This window comes from Dendrobates tinctorius, unplaced genomic scaffold, assembly GCF_039654945.1.
Source record: "Dendrobates tinctorius isolate UK_male_01 unplaced genomic scaffold, ASM3965494v1 ptg000344l, whole genome shotgun sequence".
NCBI classification, from domain to species: Eukaryota; Metazoa; Chordata; class Amphibia; order Anura; family Dendrobatidae; genus Dendrobates; species Dendrobates tinctorius.
Window position 1 is genome coordinate 582,124 of NW_027362010.1, and position 17,536 is coordinate 599,659.

General features: G+C 56.7%; 1 protein-coding gene across 6 annotated transcripts in view; it reads right to left on the reverse strand.

Annotated features, from left to right (window-relative positions):
* Positions 1 to 4,265: 4,265 nt before the first annotated feature.
* Positions 4,266 to 17,536, reverse strand: part of ABCC9 (ATP binding cassette subfamily C member 9) — a 180,949-nt gene continuing 167,678 nt past the window's right edge. For 5 of the 6 annotated variants that reach the window (XM_073562295.1, XM_073562292.1, XM_073562294.1 and 2 more), the window contains 9 exons: positions 17,164 to 17,284; positions 16,888 to 17,018; positions 16,569 to 16,647; positions 15,983 to 16,091; positions 12,744 to 12,847; positions 12,310 to 12,443; positions 10,828 to 10,890; positions 10,490 to 10,661; positions 4,409 to 4,541 (listed from right to left, as the gene is read on the reverse strand). In XM_073562295.1, coding sequence (XP_073418396.1) covers positions 10,524 to 10,661; positions 10,828 to 10,890; positions 12,310 to 12,443; positions 12,744 to 12,847; positions 15,983 to 16,091; positions 16,569 to 16,647; positions 16,888 to 17,018; positions 17,164 to 17,284 — 879 coding nt within the window. In that variant the 3' untranslated portion in view covers positions 4,409 to 4,541; positions 10,490 to 10,523. Of the gene's footprint in view, positions 4,542 to 10,489; positions 10,662 to 10,827; positions 10,891 to 12,309; positions 12,444 to 12,743; positions 12,848 to 15,982; positions 16,092 to 16,568; positions 16,648 to 16,887; positions 17,019 to 17,163; positions 17,285 to 17,536 lie in introns of all 6 variants that reach the window. The other variant, XM_073562293.1, reaches the window with a different exon arrangement.

Genomic DNA, 17,536 nt, shown 5'->3' on the forward strand with positions numbered 1-17,536 from the left:
GATATTAGGGGTAGTAGTCCGGTGGCTCTGGCTGACGGGATGATGTGTGATATTATGGGTAGTAGTCCGGTGGCTCTGGCTGACGGGATGATGTGGGATATTAGATGTAGTAGTCCGGTGGCTCTGGCTGATGGGATGATGTGGGATATTAGGGGTAGTAGTCCGGTGGCTCTGGGTGACGGGATGATGTGGGATATTAGGGGTAGTAGTCCGGTGGCTCTGGCTGATGGGATGATGTGGGATATTAGGGGTAGTAGTCCGGTGGCTCTGGCTGATGGGATGATGGGGGATATTAGGGGTAGTAGTCCGGTGGCTCTGGCTGACGGGATGATGTGGGATATTAGTGGTAGTAGTCCGGTGGCTCTGGCTGATGGGATGATGTGGGATATTAGGGGTAGTAGTCCGGTGGCTCTGGCTGATGGGATGATGGGGGATATTAGGGGTAGTAGTCCGGTGACTCTGGCTGACGGGATGATGTGGGATATTAGTGGTAGTAGTCCGGTGGCTCTGGCTGACGGGATGATGTGGGATATTAGGGGTAGTAGTCCGGTGGCTCTGGCTGATGGGATGATGGGGGATATTAGGGGTAGTAGTCCGGTGGCTCTGGCTGATGGGATGATGGGGGATATTAGTGGTAGTAGTCCGGTGGCTCTGGCTGACGGGATGATGTGGGATATTAGTGGTAGTAGTCCGGTGGCTCTGGCTGATGGGATGATGGGGGATATTAGGGGTAGTAGTCCGGTGGCTCTGGCTGACAGGATGATGTGGGATATTAGTGGTAGTAGTCCGGTGGCTCTGGCTGATGGGATGATGGGGGATATTAGGGGTAGTAGTCCGGTGGCTCTGGCTGACGGGATGATGGGGGATATTAGTGGTAGTAGTCCGGTGGCTCTGGCTGACGGGATGATGTGGGATATTAGGGGTAGTAGTCCGGTGGCTCTGGCTGACGGGATGATGTGGGATATTAGGGGTAGTAGTCCGGTGGCTCTGGCTGATGGGACGATGCCGGATATTAGGGGTAGTAGTCCGGTGGCTCTGGCTGACGGGATGATGTGGGATATTAGTGGTAGTAGTCCGGTGGCTCTGGCTGATGGGATGATGTGGGATATTAGTGGTAGTAGTCCGGTGGCTCTGGCTGATGGGATGATGTGTGATATTAGGGGTAGTAGTCCGGTGGCTCTGGCTGATGGGATGATGGGGGATATTAGGGGTAGTAGTCCGGTGGCTCTGGCTGATGGGATGATGGGGGATATTAGGGGTAGTAGTCCGGTGGCTCTGGCTGATGGGATGATGGGGGATATTAGGGGTAGTAGTCCGGTGGCTCTGGCTGATGGGATGATGGGGGATATTAGGGGTAGTAGTCCGGTGGCTCTGGCTGATGGGATGATGGGGGATATTAGGGGTAGTAGTCCGGTGACTCTGGCTGACGGGATGATGTGGGATATTAGTGGTAGTAGTCCGGTGGCTCTGGCTGACGGGATGATGTGGGATATTAGGGGTAGTAGTCCGGTGGCTCTGGCTGACGGGATGATGTGGGATATTAGTGGTAGTAGTCCGGTGGCTCTGGCTGACGGGATGATGTGGGATATTAGGGGTAGTAGTCCGGTGGCTCTGGCTGATGGGATGATGTGGGATATTAGGGGTAGTAGTCCGGTGGCTCTGGCTGATGGGATGATGTGGGATATTAGGGGTAGTAGTCCGGTGGCTCTGGCTGATGGGATGATGGGGGATATTAGGGGTAGTAGTCCGGTGGCTCTGGCTGATGGGATGATGGGGGATATTAGGGGTAGTAGTCCGGTGACTCTGGCTGACGGGATGATGTGGGATATTAATGGTAGTAGTCCGGTGGCTCTGGCTGATGGGATGATGTGGGATATTAGGGGTAGTAGTCCGGTGGCTCTGGCTGATGGGATGATGGGGGATATTAGGGGTAGTAGTCCGGTGGCTCTGGCTGATGGGATGATGGGGGATATTAGGGGTAGTAGTCCGGTGGCTCTGGCTGATGGGATGATGGGGGATATTAAGGGTAGTAGTCCGGTGGCTCTGGCTGATGGGATGATGTGGGATATTAGGGGTAGTAGTCCGGTGGCTCTGGCTGATGGGATGATGGGGGATATTAGGGGTAGTAGTCCGGTGGCTCTGGCTGATGGGATGATGGGGGATATTAGGGGTAGTAGTCCGGTGACTCTGGCTGACGGGATGATGTGGGATATTAGTGGTAGTAGTCCGGTGGCTCTGGCTGATGGGATGATGTGGGATATTAGTGGTAGTAGTCCGGTGGCTCTGGCTGATGGGATGATGGGGGATATTAGTGGTAGTAGTCCGGTGGCTCTGGCTGATGGGATGATGTGGGATATTAGGGGTAGTAGTCCGGTGGCTCTGGCTGATGGGATGATGTGGGATATTAGGGGTAGTAGTCCGGTGGCTCTGGCTGATGGGATGATGGGGGATATTAGGGGTAGTAGTCCGGTGGCTCTGGCTGACGGGACGATGTGGGATATTAGTGGTAGTAGTCCGGTGGCTCTGGCTGATGGGATGATGTGGGATATTATAGTGGGTGTGGCTATGCGGAGTGGGCGGGGCTCTACACTCAGCTATGTATATATATATATATATATATATATATATATATAAATATATATAGAATCATTAGCCGTAGTTAGTTTCTGTGCCCGGGCAGCACTGGGCTCTTCAGCTAGTTAAAAATAAACAAAGATCTTACATAAGATTACTGACCACCACTAGGGGTTTGCTGTTTAACCCCTTCATGACCAGAGGTATTTTCGTTTTCGGTCCCCTTCTTCCCAGATCCATAACTTTTTTATTTTTCAATCACTATGGCCGTGTGGGGACTTGTTTTTTGCGGGACGAGCTGTACTTTTGAACAACGCCATTGGTTTTACCATATAATGCACTGGAAAAGAAAAAATTCCAAGTGCAATTCCACAATATTTTTTTGTTTTGCTTTTTTACTAGCTTCACTAAATGCTAAAGCTGACCGGCCATTATGATTCTCCAGGTAATTTCAAATTCATAGACACCAAACATGTTTGCATTTTTTTCACAACTTAAGGAAAAAAGAACCTAAAGTTTGTTAAAAAATAATTGTGCCATTTTCCGATACCCGTAGCGTCTCCATTTTTTGTGATCTCAGGTTTTGACTTTCTCGTTACACCGTTTAGCGATTGGGAAAATCCTTTTTTATATTGATAGAGCAGGCGATTCTTAGCTCGGCGACACCAAATGTGTGTGTTTGAATTTTTTTTTGTTTTATTTTGAATGGGGCGAAAGGGGGGTGATTAGAACTTTTATAATTTTATAAACTTTTTTTTTTTTTTTTTTTTTACTTTCGGCATGCTTCAATAGTCTACATAGGAACCTAGAAGCTGCCATAACCCGATCGGCTCTGCTACATAAAAGCAATGATCAGATTGCCTGTACATAGCAGAATAGCAGTTCTCATAGCAATCAGGCAGTCAAATACAAAAAGCGGAAAGGGGTTAAATACAGAGATTCATGATAAGATCCGGTCTGCAGTCACCACTAGAGGGAGCTCCCTGTATACAGAGATACATGATAAGATCCTGTCTGCTGCCACCACTAGGGGGAGCTCCCTGCAAACAGAGATACATGATAAGATCCTGTCTGCAGCCACCACTAGGGGGAGCTCACTGTATTCAGATACATGATAAGATCCTGTCTGCAGCCACCACTAGGGGGAGCTCCCTGTATACAGAGATACATGATAAGCTCCTGTCTGCAGTCACCACTAGGGGGAGCTCCCTGTATACAGAGATACATGATAAGATCCTGTCTGCAGCCACCACTAGGGGGAGCTCCCTGTATTCAGAGATACATGATAAGATCCTGTCTGCAGCCACCACTAGGGGGAGCTCCCTGTATACAGAGATACATAAGATCCTGTCTGCAGTCACCACTAGGGGGAGCTCCCTGTATACGGAGATACATGATAAGATCCTGTCTGCAGCCACCACTAGGGGGAGCGCCCTGTTTTGTTTTTTTTATTAACAGTGATGTCAGTTGGTTTTAGGCCACACGGGGGCAGTCTCTGTGTGGACATCGGTGTCAATTCAGGACCATCAAGAGCTGTCTGTAATCTCCCTACATAATCTAAGACCACAATCTGCAGCTGCACCGAGGCTCCTGCCATGCCCTGGGCGGCTGTTGACTCTCCCCATGAGTTCAGCACATTTCTTTCCTGACATGCTCTGTGCTGCTGTGTCTGATGCAGTAATAGGAGGCGCTTGTGATTAACCCTTTATTGTCAGTGTGGTACAAATGTGGAGACGTAGAATCGTGGCTTCTTCTCATGCGATTAATAAATACAAAATATAAACGCTTGATATAAAAAGCTAAAAAACGACTCGAGCCGATGAGAAGTGTCACATGTCGGCCCGGACGAAGGAGGCAAAGAGCCCGTCCTCCTGGGCCAGGAGACTCTCCGGAGTGTCGTACTCCAGAATGTTCCCTCGACGCATCACGATCACCAGGTCTGCGGTGAGGATGGTGTGAACACGATGCTGCAGAGAAAGAAGCAGAGGTTAGGACGGTGGTGGGATGGATGCTGGGAGTCGTAGTGGTGACATGGGATCGGAAGCTACTATAGGAATTACTGCACATAAATCTCACTGAAATGTAAACCCTCCTCCCCTCCCAACAGAGAAGCTGCAGCTGCATCCCCCTCCTCCCCGCACAGCATGCAGTCTCCCAGGTACAGAGAGAGAAGCTGCAGCTGCATCCCCCTCCTCCCCTCCCAGCATGCAGTCTCCCAGGTGCACAGAGAGAAGCTGCAGCTGCATCCACTCCTCCCCTCCCAGCATGCAGTCTCCCAGGTGCACAGAGAGAAGCTGCAGCTGCATCCCCCTCCTCCCCTCCCAGCATGCAGTCTCCCAGGTACACAGAGAGAAGCTGCAGCTGCATCCACTCCTCCCCTCCCAGCATGCAGTCTCCCAGGTGCACAGAGAGAAGCTGCAGCTGCATCCCCCTCCTCCCCTCCCAGCATGCAGTCTTCCAGGTACAGAGAGAAGCTGCAGCTGCATCCACTCCTCCCCTCTCACCATGCAGTCTCCCAGGTACACAGAAGCTGCAGCTGCATCCCCCTCCTCCCCTCCAGCATGCCGTCTCCCAGGTGCACAGAGAGAAGCTGCAGCTGCAACCCCCTCCTCCCCTCCCAGCATGCAGTCTCACAGGTACACAGAGAGAAGCTGCAGCTGCATCCACTCCTCCCCTCAAAGCATGCAGTCTCCCAGGTACACAGAGAAGCTGCAGCTGCATCCCCCTCCTCCCCTGACAGCATGCAGTCCCTCAGGTACAGAGAGAGAAGCTGCATTCCCCCTCCTCCCCTCACAGCATGCAGTCTCCCAGGTACAGCTCCCTCTTCCAGGATGTAGTCTCCCAGGTACAGAAAGAGAAGCTGCAGCTGCATCCCCCTCCTCCCCTCACAGCATGCAGGTACAGAGAGAGAAGCTGCAGCTGCATATCCCTCCTCCCTTCCCAGCATGCAGTCTCCCAGGTACAGCGAGAAGCTGCAGCTGCATCCCCATTCTCCCCTCACAGCATGCAGTCTCCCAGGTACACAGAGAGAAGCTGCAGCTGCATCCCCCTCCTCCCCTCCCAGCATGCAGTCTCCCAGGTACACAGAGAGAAGCTGCATCCCCCTCCTCCCCTCCCAGCATGCAGTCTCCTAGGTAGAGAGAGAAGCTGCAGCTGCATCCCCCTCCTCCCCTCCCAGCATGCAGTCTCCCAGGTACACAGAGAGAATCTGCAGCTGCATCCTCCTCCTCCCCTCCAGCATGCAGTCTCCCAGGTACAGAGATAGAAGCTGCAGCTGCATCCACTCCTCCCCTCACAGCATGCAGTCTCCCAGGTACACAGAGAGAAGCTGCAGCTGCATCCCCCTCCTCCCCTCACAGCATGCAGTCTCCCAGGTGCACAGAGAGAAGCAGCATCTGCATCCCCTCCCAGCATGCAGTCTCCCAGGTACACAGAGAAAAGCTGCAGCTGCATCCCCCTCCTCCCCTACCAGCATGCAGTCTCCCAAGTACAGAGAGAGAAGCTGCAGCTGCATCCACCCCTCCCAGCATGCAGTATCCCAGGTAGAGAAGCAGCATGCAGTCTCCCAGGTACAGTCCCCTCTTCCAGGATGTAGTCTCCCAGGTACAGAAAGAGAAGCTGCAGCTGCATCCCCCTCCTCCCCTCCATCATGCAGTCTCCCAGGTACAGAGAGAAACTGCAGCTGCATCCCCCTCCTCCCCTCCCAGCATGCAGTCTCCCAGGTACAGAGAGAGAAGCTGCAGCTGCATCCCCATTCTCCGCTCACAGCATGCAGTCTCCCAGGTACAGAGAGAGAAGCTGCAGCCGCATCCCCCTCCTCCCCTCCCAGCATGCAGTCTCCTAGGTAGAGAGAGAAGCTGCAGCTGCATCCCCCTCCTCCCCTCCCAGCATGCAGTCTCCCAGGTACACAGAGAAGCTGCAGCTGCATCCCCCTCCAGCATGCAGTCTCCCAGGTACACAGAGAGAATCTGCAGCTGCATCCTCCTCCTCCCCTCCAGCATGCAGTCTCCCAGGTACACAGAGAGAAGCTGCATCCCCCTCCTCCCCTCCCAGCATGCAGTCTCCCAAGTACAGAGAGAGAAGCTGCAGCTGCATCCCCCTCCTCCCCCCCAGCATGCAGTCTCCCAGGTACAGAGAGAGAAGCTGCAGCCGCATCCCCCTCCTCCCCTCCCAGCATGCAGTCTCCTAGGTAGAGAGAGAAGCTGCAGCTGCATCCCCCTCCTCCCCTCCCAGCATGCAGTCTCCCAGGTACACAGAGAAGCTGCAGCTGCATCCCCCCACAGCATGCAGTCTCCCAGGTACACAGAGAGAAGCTTCAGCTGCATCCCCCTCCTCCCCTCCCAGCATGCAGTCTCCCAGGTACACAGAGAGAAGCTGCATCCCCCTCCTCCCCTCCCAGCATGCAGTCTCCCAAGTACAGAGAGAGAAGCTGCAGCTGCATCCCCTCCTCCCCCCCAGCATGCAGTCTCCCAGGTACAGAGAGAAACTGCAGCTGCATCCCCCTCCTCCCCTCCCAGCATGCAGTCTCCCAGGTACAGAGAGAGAAGCTGCAGCTGCATCCCCATTCTCTGCTCACAGCATACAGTCTCCCAGGTACAGAGAGAGAAGCTGCAGCTGCATCCCCATTCTCCGCTCACAGCATGCAGTCTCCCAGGTACAGAGAGAGAAGCTGCAGCCGCATCCCCCTCCTCCCCTCCCAGCATGCAGTCTCCTAGGTAGAGAGAGAAGCTGCAGCTGCATCCCCCTCCTCCCCTCCCAGCATGCAATCTCCCAGGTACACAGAGAAGCTGCAGCTGCATCCCCCTCCAGCATGCAGTCTCCCAGGTACAGAGAATCTGCAGCTGCATCCTCCTCCTCCCCTCCAGCATACAGTCTCCCAGGTACAGAGAAGCTGCAGCTGCATCCACTCCTCCCCTCACAGCATGCAGTCTCCCAGGTACACAGAGAGAAGCTTCAGCTGCATCCCCCTCCTCCCCTCCCAGCATGCAGTCTCCCAGGTACACAGAGAGAAGCTGCATCCCCCTCCTCCCCTCCCAGCATGCAGTCTCCCAAGTACAGAGAGAGAAGCTGCAGCTGCATCCCCCTCCTCCCCTCCCAGCATGCAGTCTCCCAGGTACAGAGAGAGAAGCTGCAGCTGCATCCACCCCTCCCAGCATGCAGTATCCCAGGTAGAGAGAGAAGCAGCATCTACATCCCCCTCCTCCCCTCACAGCATGCAGTCTCCCAGGTACAGTCCCCTCTTCCAGGATGTAGTCTCCCAGGTACAGAAAGAGAAGCTGCAGCTGCATCCCCCTCCTCCCCTCCATCATGCAGTCTCCCAGGTACAGAGAGAAGCTGCAGCTGCATCCCCCTCCTCCCCTCCCAGCATGCAGTCTCACAGGTACAGAGATAGAAGCTGTATCCCCCTCCTCCCTTCCCAGCATGTAGTCTCCCAGGTACAGAGAGAGAAGCTGCAGCTGCATCCCCCTCCTCCCCTCCATCATGCAGTCTCACAGGTACAGAGATAGAAGCTGTATCCCCCTCCTCCCTTCCCAGCATGTAGTCTCCCAGGTACAGAGAGAGAAGCTGCAGCTGCATCCCCCTCCTCTCCTCCCAGCATGCAGTCTCCCAAGTACAGAGAGAGAAGCTGCAGCTGCATCCCCCTCCTCCCCTCCCAGCATTCAGTCTCACAGGTACAGAGATAGAAGCTGTATCCCCCTCCTCCCTTCCCAGCATGTAGTCTCCCAGGTACAGAGAGAGAAGCTGCAGCTGCATCCCCCTCCTCTCATCCCAGCATGCAGTCTCCCAAGTACAGAGAGAGAAGCTGCAGCTGCGTCCCCCTCCAGCATTCAGTCTCACAGGTACAGAGAGAAGCTGCAGCTGCGTCCCCCTCCCCCCCAGCACGCAGTCTCACAGGTACAGAGAGAGAAGCTGCAGCTGCATCCCCCTCCTCCCCCAGCATGCAGTCTCACAGGTACAGAGAGAAAAGCTGCAGCTGCGTCCCCCTCCTCCCCCAGCATGCAGTCTCACAGGTACAGAGAGAGAAGCTGCAGCTGCGTCCCCCTCCCCCCTCCCAGCATGCAGTCTCACAGGTACAGAGAGAGAAGCTGCAGCTGTGTCCCCCTCCCAGCATGCAGTCTCACAGGTACAGAGAGAGAAGCTGCAGCTGCGTCCCCCTCCCCCCAGCATGCAGTCTCACAGGTACAGAGAGAGAAGCTGCAGCTGCGTCCCCCCCAGCATGCAGTCTCACAGGTACAGAGAGAGAAGCTGCAGCTGCGTCCCCCTCCCCCCAGCACGCAGTCTCACAGGTACAGAGAGAGAAGCTGCAGCTGCGTCCCCCTCCCCACCCAGCACGCAGTCTCACAGGTACAGAGAGAGAAGCTGCAGCTGCGTCCCCCTCCCAGCATGCAGTCTCACAGGTACAGAGAGAAGCTGCAGCTGCGTCCCCCTCCCCCCCAGCATGCAGTCTCACAGGTACAGAGAGAGAAGCTGCAGCTGCGTCCCCCTCCCCCCCAGCATGCAGTCTCACAGGTACAGAGAGAAAAGCTGCAGCTGCGTCCCCCCCAGCATGCAGTCTCACAGGTACAGAGAGAGAAGCTGCAGCTGCGTCCCCCTCCCCCCAGCATGCAGTCTCACAGGTACAGAGAGAGAAGCTGCAGCTGCGTCCCCCTCCCCCCCAGCATGCAGTCTCACAGGTACAGAGAAGCTGCACCTGCGTCCCCCTCCTCCCCCCCAGCATGCAGTCTCACAGGTACAGAGAGAAAAGCTGCAGCTGCGTCCCCCTCCCCCCCAGCATGCAGTCTCACAGGTACAGAGAGAGAAGCTGCAGCTGCGTCCCCCTCCCCACCCAGCACGCAGTCTCACAGGTACAGAGAGAGAAGCTGCAGCTGCGTCCCCTCCCAGCATGCAGTCTCACAGGTACAGAGAGAAGCTGCAGCTGCGTCCCCCTCCCCCCCAGCATGCAGTCTCACAGGTACAGAGAAGCTGCACCTGCGTCCCCCTCCTCCCCCCCAGCATGCAGTCTCACAAGTACAGAGAGAGAAGCTGCAGCTGCGTCCCCCTTCCCCCCCATCATGCAGTCTCACAGGTACATAGAGAGAAGCTGCAGCTGCGTCCCCCTCCTCCCCCCCAGCATGCAGTCTCACAGGTACAGAGAAGCTGCACCTGCATCCCCCTCCTCCCCCCAGCATGCAGTCTCACAGGTACAGAGAAGCTGCACCTGCGTCCCCCTCCTCCCCCCCAGCATGCAGTCTCACAGGTACAGAGAGAGAAGCTGCACCTGCGTCCCCCTCCTCCCCCCCAGCATGCAGTCTCACAGGTACAGAGAGAGAAGCTGCAGCTGCGTCCCCCTCCCCACCCAGCACGCAGTCTCACAGGTACAGAGAGAGAAGCTGCAGCTGCGTCCCCTCCCCCCCTCCCAGCATGCAGTCTCACAGGTACAGAGAGAAGCTGCAGCTGCGTCCCCCTCCCCCCCAGCATGCAGTCTCACAGGTACAGAGAGAAAAGATGCAGCTGCGTCCCCCTCCCCCCCAGCATGCAGTCTCACAGGTACAGAGAAGCTGCACCTGCGTCCCCCTCCTCCCCCCCAGCATGCAGTCTCACAAGTACAGAGAGAGAAGCTGCAGCTGCGTCCCCCTTCCCCCCCAGCATGCAGTCTCACAGGTACAGAGAGAGAAGCTGCAGCTGCGTCCCCCTCCTCCCCCCCAGCATGCAGTCTCACAAGTACAGAGAAAGAAGCTGCAGCTGCGTCCCCCTCCTCCCCCAGTATGCAGTCTCACAGGTACAGAGAGAGAAGCTGCGTCCACCTGGCAGTGGGTGGAGGATGCGGCTGCAGCTTCTCTCTCCATCACCTTTGATTCTACGTGTGGGGTTATGTTTTGCACCGGCCCCTGCGGTGAGACCCCCGTGTGTCGTGGGTCAGTCAGGAGCTCCGTACCAGGCAGCCAGCAGCGGTCACGACCTGACTGATTCTACTTGTGACTCTTGACCAGAAAGGTAAAGAGGCCGTCCGGGTTGGAGAGCAGCGTCGTCGCTGAGTCACTTTCTATCAGAATTCCCTCGGAAAAGACTAACACCAGATCCGCATCCAAGATGGAGGAGACGCGGTGCTGGAGCGCAGAGGAGAGACACAAGAAACAGAGAAAGGTGAGAGGCGAGAGGGAAGAGACAGATGTGACCACTCCGAGCGTTCATACTGGAGATCCCCCGATGCCGCAGGAATGTAGGTTCTAATAAAGAACACCCCAAACCGCCGGACCCTGCCCCCAAACTTACTGCAATCGTGACCACCGTGCGGTCGGCGAACGCCGTCATCACCACCTTCTGTAGAATGTTCTCCTGCGCAGGAAGAAAGGGGAGAATAAGGAAACATCACAGCCCACCCCAACCCTCCATTACAGGGGGTCCGCCAGACCGCGGGGGAACCGAGGCTCCGGTACAAAACCACACAAGTGTCACAGAAGATCAGCACCGGCCCTAATAGGTGGCAATAGGGCAGCAACAGCAAAGGGGGAGTAACAGCACGGAACAGCAAAGGCAATAGGGCAGCAACAGCATGGAACAGCAACGGCAAAGGGGGAGCAAAGGCAACAGGGCAGCAACGGGACAGGAAAGGCAACGGGGGGGCAACGGCAACGGGGAAGCAACGGCAATGGGGGCGCAACGGCACGGAACAGGAAAGGCAACAGGGCACCAACGGCAACGGGGAAGCAACGGCAACGGTACAGGAAAGACAACGGGGAAGCAACGGAAATAGGGGAGCAACAGCAACGGGGGAGCAACGGGGCAACAACTGCAACTGAGGAGCAACAGCACGGAACAGGAAGGGCAACAGGGGAGCAACGGAAATTTGGGAGTAACAAAAACAGGGCAGCAATGGGGGGAGTAACGGCATGGAACAGCAACGGCAACAGGACAGCAATGGCGACGGGGGAGTAACGGCATGGATCAGGAAAGGCAACAGGGCAGCAACGTCAACGGGGGAGCAACGGCAACGGTACAGGAAAGGCAACAGGGAAGCAACGGAAATAGGGGAGCAACAGCAACGGGGGAGCAACGGGGGAGCAACGGCAACAGGGGAGCAACAGCACGGAACAGGAAGGGCAACAGGGGAGCAACGGAAATGTGGGAGTAACAAAAACAGGGCAGCAATGGGGGGAGTAACGGCATGGAACAGCAACGGCAACAGGACAGCAATGGCGATGGGGGAGTAACGGCAACGGGACAGGAAAGGCAATGGGGGAGCAATGGGGCAACAACGGCAACAGGGCAGCAATGTCAATGGGGGAGCAACGGCACGGAACAGGAAAGACAACGGGAGCAACAGCAATGGGGGGTGTAACGGCACGGAACAGCAATGGCAACAGGACAGCAACGGCGACGGGGGAGAAACGGTGATGGGGCTGCAACGGCAATGGGCAAATGAAGGTGGAACAAGCTGCCACAGCCAATACTGGGAGTACAGGAGCAGCACCCACCAACGGCAAAAGCAGACACCAGTCATGCTGCTACACTGACCCCTCCCCTGCTACACTCTGCCCCCTCCCCTGCTACACTCTGCCCCCTCCCCCGCTGCACTCTGCCCCCTCCCCCGCTGCACTCTGCCCCCTCCCCCGCTGCACTCTGCCCCCTCCCCCGCTGCACTCTGCCCCCTCCCCTTACAGCGACTGCAGGCTGATAGAAGAGAGCAGTAGTTGGGCAGAGCATGTGAAGGGTAGGCGCAGTGGGGGCTAGTGCGGGGTCTGGCGGGTTACTCACGGTTGCCATGTCGATGGAGGCGGTGGCCTCATCCATGATGAGGATGCTGCTCTTCCGTACGAACGCTCGGGCCAAGCAGAAGAGCTGCCGCTGCCCGACGCTGAAGTTCTCACCGCCCTCCGTGACCATGGCGTCTGCAGAGAGAAGGCGAAGATGTCCCACAGTCACAGGAAATGGCCGTCCCCTGCGGGCCGTGGCCTCGGCTCACAAATCTTCCCTGCCGCCGGCTCTCATGTCCCCCCACCCTGGCCCGCGCACCTCCCCGTGTATCCCCCCCTACTCTGGCTCGCACACCCCACCCCTCCGTGTGTCCCCCCACATCCTGGCCCGCGCACCTCCCCGTGTATCCCCCCCCACCCCCCTGGTTTATGTTTCCTCAAACATATTCCTTTAAATGGAGAAGTGCGCGGCCCACCCTTCCCCCGGCCACTTACCTAGACCCCCCGGCAGAGCCTTCACCAAGTTCTTCAGCTGCGCGATCTCCAGCGCTTCCCAGAGGCGGTCGTCCGTGCACTTACGCTCTGGATCCAAATTCAGCCTGAAACAAAATGGCCGACAGCAGTCACAGCAGCACAGAGGAATGCTGTAAACTGACAACACCCTGTCTGTCACCGCAGCACGACACACTGTAACGAGGGGAATCAGCAAGGCCGGTAACAGCCGTGGCCGACATCAGTCACAGATACCAGTGCCCCCCGACCCCGTATACAGTAACACAAAGAAGAGGTACTGAAATTGCTGAAGAACTGAAGTAGCAGAAGTTCAGCAGCTGGACGCTCGGTGCTACATTCTAGCTGGTGTCCCCCTCCGGATGCTCAGTGCTACATTGTAGCTGGTGTCTCCCCTCCAGACGCTCAGTGCTACACTGTAGCTGGTGTCTCCCCTCCAGACGCTCAGTCCTACACTGTAGCTGGTGTCTCCCCTCCAGACGCTCAGTCCTACACTGTAGCTGGTGTCTCCCCTCCGGACGCTCAGTGCTACATTGTAGCTGGTGTCTCCCCTCCAGACGCTCAGTGCTACACTGTAGCTGGTGTCTCCCCTCCAGACGCTCAGTGCTACACTGTAGCTGGTGTCTCCCCTCCAGACGCTCAGTGCTACATTGTAGCTGGTGTCTCCCCTCCGGATGCTCTGTGCTACATTCTAGCTGGTGCCTCCCCCGGACACTCGGTGCTACACTGTAGCTGGTGTCCCCCTCCGGATGCTCAGTGCTACATTCTAACTGGTGCCTCCCCCGGACGCTCAGTGCTACATTGTAGCTGGTGTCTCCCCTCCAGATGCTCAGTGCTACATTCTAGCTGGTGCCTCCCCCGGACACTCGGTGCTACACTGTAGCTGGTGTCTCCCCTCCGGACGCTCAGTGCTACATTGTAGCTGGTGTCTCCCCTCCAGACGCTCAGTGCTACACTGTAGCTGGTGTCTCCCCTCCAGACGCTCAGTGCTACACTGTAGCTGGTGTCTCCACTCCGGACGCTCAGTGCTACATTGTAGCTGGTGTCTCCCCTCCAGACGCTCAGTGCTACACTGTAGCTGGTGTCTCCCCTCCAGACGCTCAGTGCTACACTGTAGCTGGTGTCTCCCCTCCAGACGCTCAGTGCTACATTGTAGCTGGTGTCTCCCCTCCGGATGCTCTGTGCTACATTCTAGCTGGTGCCTCCCCCGGACACTCGGTGCTACACTGTAGCTGGTGTCCCCCTCCGGATGCTCAGTGCTACATTCTAACTGGTGCCTCCCCCGGACGCTCAGTGCTACATTGTAGCTGGTGTCTCCCCTCCAGATGCTCAGTGCTACATTCTAGCTGGTGCCTCCCCCGGACACTCGGTGCTACACTGTAGCTGGTGTCTCCCCTCCGGATGCTCTGTGCTACATTCTAACTGGTGCCTCCCCCGGACGCTCAGTGCTACACTGTAGCTGGTGTCTCCCCTCCGGACGCTCAGTGCTACATTGTAGCTGGTGTCTCCCCTCCGGACGCTCAGTGCTACATTCTAACTGGTGCCTCCCCCGGACGCTCAGTGCTACATTGTAGCTGGTGTCTCCCCTCCGGATGCTCTGTGCTACATTCTAACTGGTGCCTCCCCCGGACGCTCAGTGCTACATTGTAGCTGGTGCCTCCCCCGGATGCTCAGTGCTACATTGTAGCTGGTGTCTCCCCTCCGGATGCTCTGTGCTACATTCTAACTGGTGCCTCCCCCGGACGCTCAGTGCTACATTGTAGCTGGTGTCTCCCCTCCGGATGCTCTGTGCTACATTCTAACTGGTGCCTCCCCCGGACGCTCAGTGCTACATTGTAGCTGGTGACTTCCCTCCGGACGCTCAGTGCTACATTGTAGCTGGTGACTTCCCTCCGGACGCTCAGTGCTACATTGTAGCTGGTGACTTCCCTCCGGACGCTCAGTGCTACATTGTAGCTGGTGTCTCCCCTCCGGACGCTCAGTGCTACATTGTAGCTGGTGTCTCCCCTCCGGATGCTCAGTGCTACATTCTAGCTGGTGCCTTCCCCGGACACTCGGTGCTACACTGTAGCTGGTGTCTCCCCTCCGGATGCTCTGTGCTACATTCTAACTGGTGCCTCCCCCGGACGCTCAGTGCTACACTGTAGCTGGTGTCTCCCCTTCGGACGCTCAGTGCTACATTGTAGCTGGTGTCTCCCCTCCGGATGCTCAGTGCTACATTGTAGCTGGTGACTTCCCTCCGGACGCTCAGTGCTACACTGTAGCTGGTGTCTCCCCTCTGGACGCTCAGTGCTACACTGTAGCTGGTGTCTCCCCTCTGGACGCTCAGTGCTACACTGTAGCTGGTGTCTCCCCTCTGGACGCTCAGTGCTACACTGTAGCTGGTGTCTCCCCTCTGGACGCTCAGTGCTACACTGTAGCTGGTGTCTCCCCTCTGGACGCTCAGTGCTACACTGTAGCTGGTGTCTCCCCTCTGGACGCTCAGTGCTACACTGTAGCTGGTGTCTCCCCTCTGGACGCTCAGTGCTACACTGTAGCTGGTGTCTCCCCTCTGGACGCTCAGTGCTACACTGTAGCTGGTGTCTCCCCTCTGGACGCTCAGTGCTACACTGTAGCTGGTGTCTCCCCTCTGGACGCTCAGTGCTACACTGTAGCTGGTGTCTCCCCTCTGGACGCTCAGTGCTACACTGTAGCTGGTGTCTCCCCTCTGGACGCTCAGTGCTACACTGTAGCTGGTGTCTCCCCTCTGGACGCTCAGTGCTACACTGTAGCTGGTGTCTCCCCTCTGGACGCTCAGTGCTACACTGTAGCTGGTGTCTCCCCTCTGGACGCTCAGTGCTACACTGTAGCTGGTGTCTCCCCTCTGGACGCTCAGTGCTACACTGTAGCTGGTGTCTCCCCTCTGGACGCTCAGTGCTACACTGTAGCTGGTGTCTCCCCTCTGGACGCTCAGTGCTACACTGTAGCTGGTGTCTCCCCTCTGGACGCTCAGTGCTACACTGTAGCTGGTGTCTCCCCTCTGGACGCTCAGTGCTACACTGTAGCTGGTGTCTCCCCTCTGGACGTTCAGTGCTACATTGTAGCTGGTGTCTCCCCTCTGGACGCTCAGTGCTACATTGTAGCTGGTGTCTCCCCTCCGGACGCTCAGTGCTACATTGTAGCTGGTGTTTCCCCCCTGGATGCATTGTAGCTGGTAGTGCCCCTCGGGCGCTCGGTGTACCTACCTTATGGAGCCGCTGAACAGTACAGGGTCCTGCAGGATGATGGACAGGCGAGAGCGCAGCATGTGCAGCGGGAGCTTTGCAATGTCCATCCCGTCAATCACAATCTTTCCTAAGGAAAAATATCCAATAAACCATTATCACCACCCACCTGCGGCTGCCATGCTGGGAGTTGTAGTTTCACCACAGGTTGGATGGTAATGAACCAATGAAAATTAACCACGTCAAGGCCTGCAGATGCTCAGGGGACCCGGCTTGGATGGGCCCCGTGCAGGAGCCCCCAGAGACACATGGGGTACAAGCAGGGTCCGGTTACTCCTGGCTAATGGAAGAGAAGGGCCTGGGGCCCCTGGAAGGCGGAATGGAGGAGATGGCACTGCAGGGGCCCCATTTCTGTTGTAGCCCCATGAGGTGGTTTTGGGGGCTCTGGAGGTCTCTGGCTGTGATACCCGTCTCCTATTAGCGCAGAGATCTCCCGGTCGGCTGCTGATGCCCACCACCTCCACGCTGCGGACCCCATAATGCCCCAGGTCAGCGAATCACTACTACTCCCACTATGAATCCTCTTCAGAAGCGTCTGCACACTCACCGTCAAAGATGTCCACCATCCTGAAGAACGCCAGCGACAGGGATGATTTACCGCTGCCCGTGCGCCCACAGATCCCGACCTGAGGAGAGGAGGAAGTGCACAGTAAGGAAGAACTCCCCCCGTAAAGCCCCCCCCCGTAATACTGACTCCTCTGGGGCCCAGCCTCGTTCTGTGTACTCAGCTCCCGCGTTAGTCTATGTGTCTCCATGGTTACAGACTACAAGCCTGTGTAGTCTGATCCCTATGAGGTCAGCAGTGCATGCTGGGGAGGATGTGATCGCGCTCTGCAGGGCAGTGACATGATGAGGGTTGTAGTCACCTTCTGCCCCGGTCTGATATAAGCCTTCACGTGTTTCAGCACCGGCTTCAGGTTGCTCTCGTAGCGGACGCACAGGTCGCTGATCCTAATCTCTCCGCTCTTCGGCCAATCGTCCGGCACCTGCTGCGCATCTGGAATGGCGGGAAAAAGGCGCAGAGTATTTAAGAGGAGAAGATGATGAGGATCCAGACAAAGGACGACATGATGGAAACATCGGGGGCCCTCTGATCCAACACCTTCCCCACCAGGTACAGGACGGACCCCGCAATGTCGTACCCATGGTCCCCTCGTAACACTCAGACTCGATGTTCAGGAAACTGTTCACCTTCTTCACCGCCCCGATGTGAACCTCCAGGTCCGCCAGATTCCGGACCACCCAATTCAGATAATTAGTGACCTGTGGAAAAGGGGATACCCCGAATATTACTGCACCCTGAAACAATACTGCACAGGGGACTCCGAAATATTATAGCACCTGGGACCCCAAATCATCACTGCAGTCACTATTCTGCTGTTACATCGTGTCTTATCCTCCGGAGCTGCACTCACTATTCTGCTGTTATATCGTGTCTTATCCTCCAGTCACCTCCAGAGCCGCCCTCACTATTCTGCTGTTACATCGTGTCTTATCCTCCAGTCACCTCCAGAG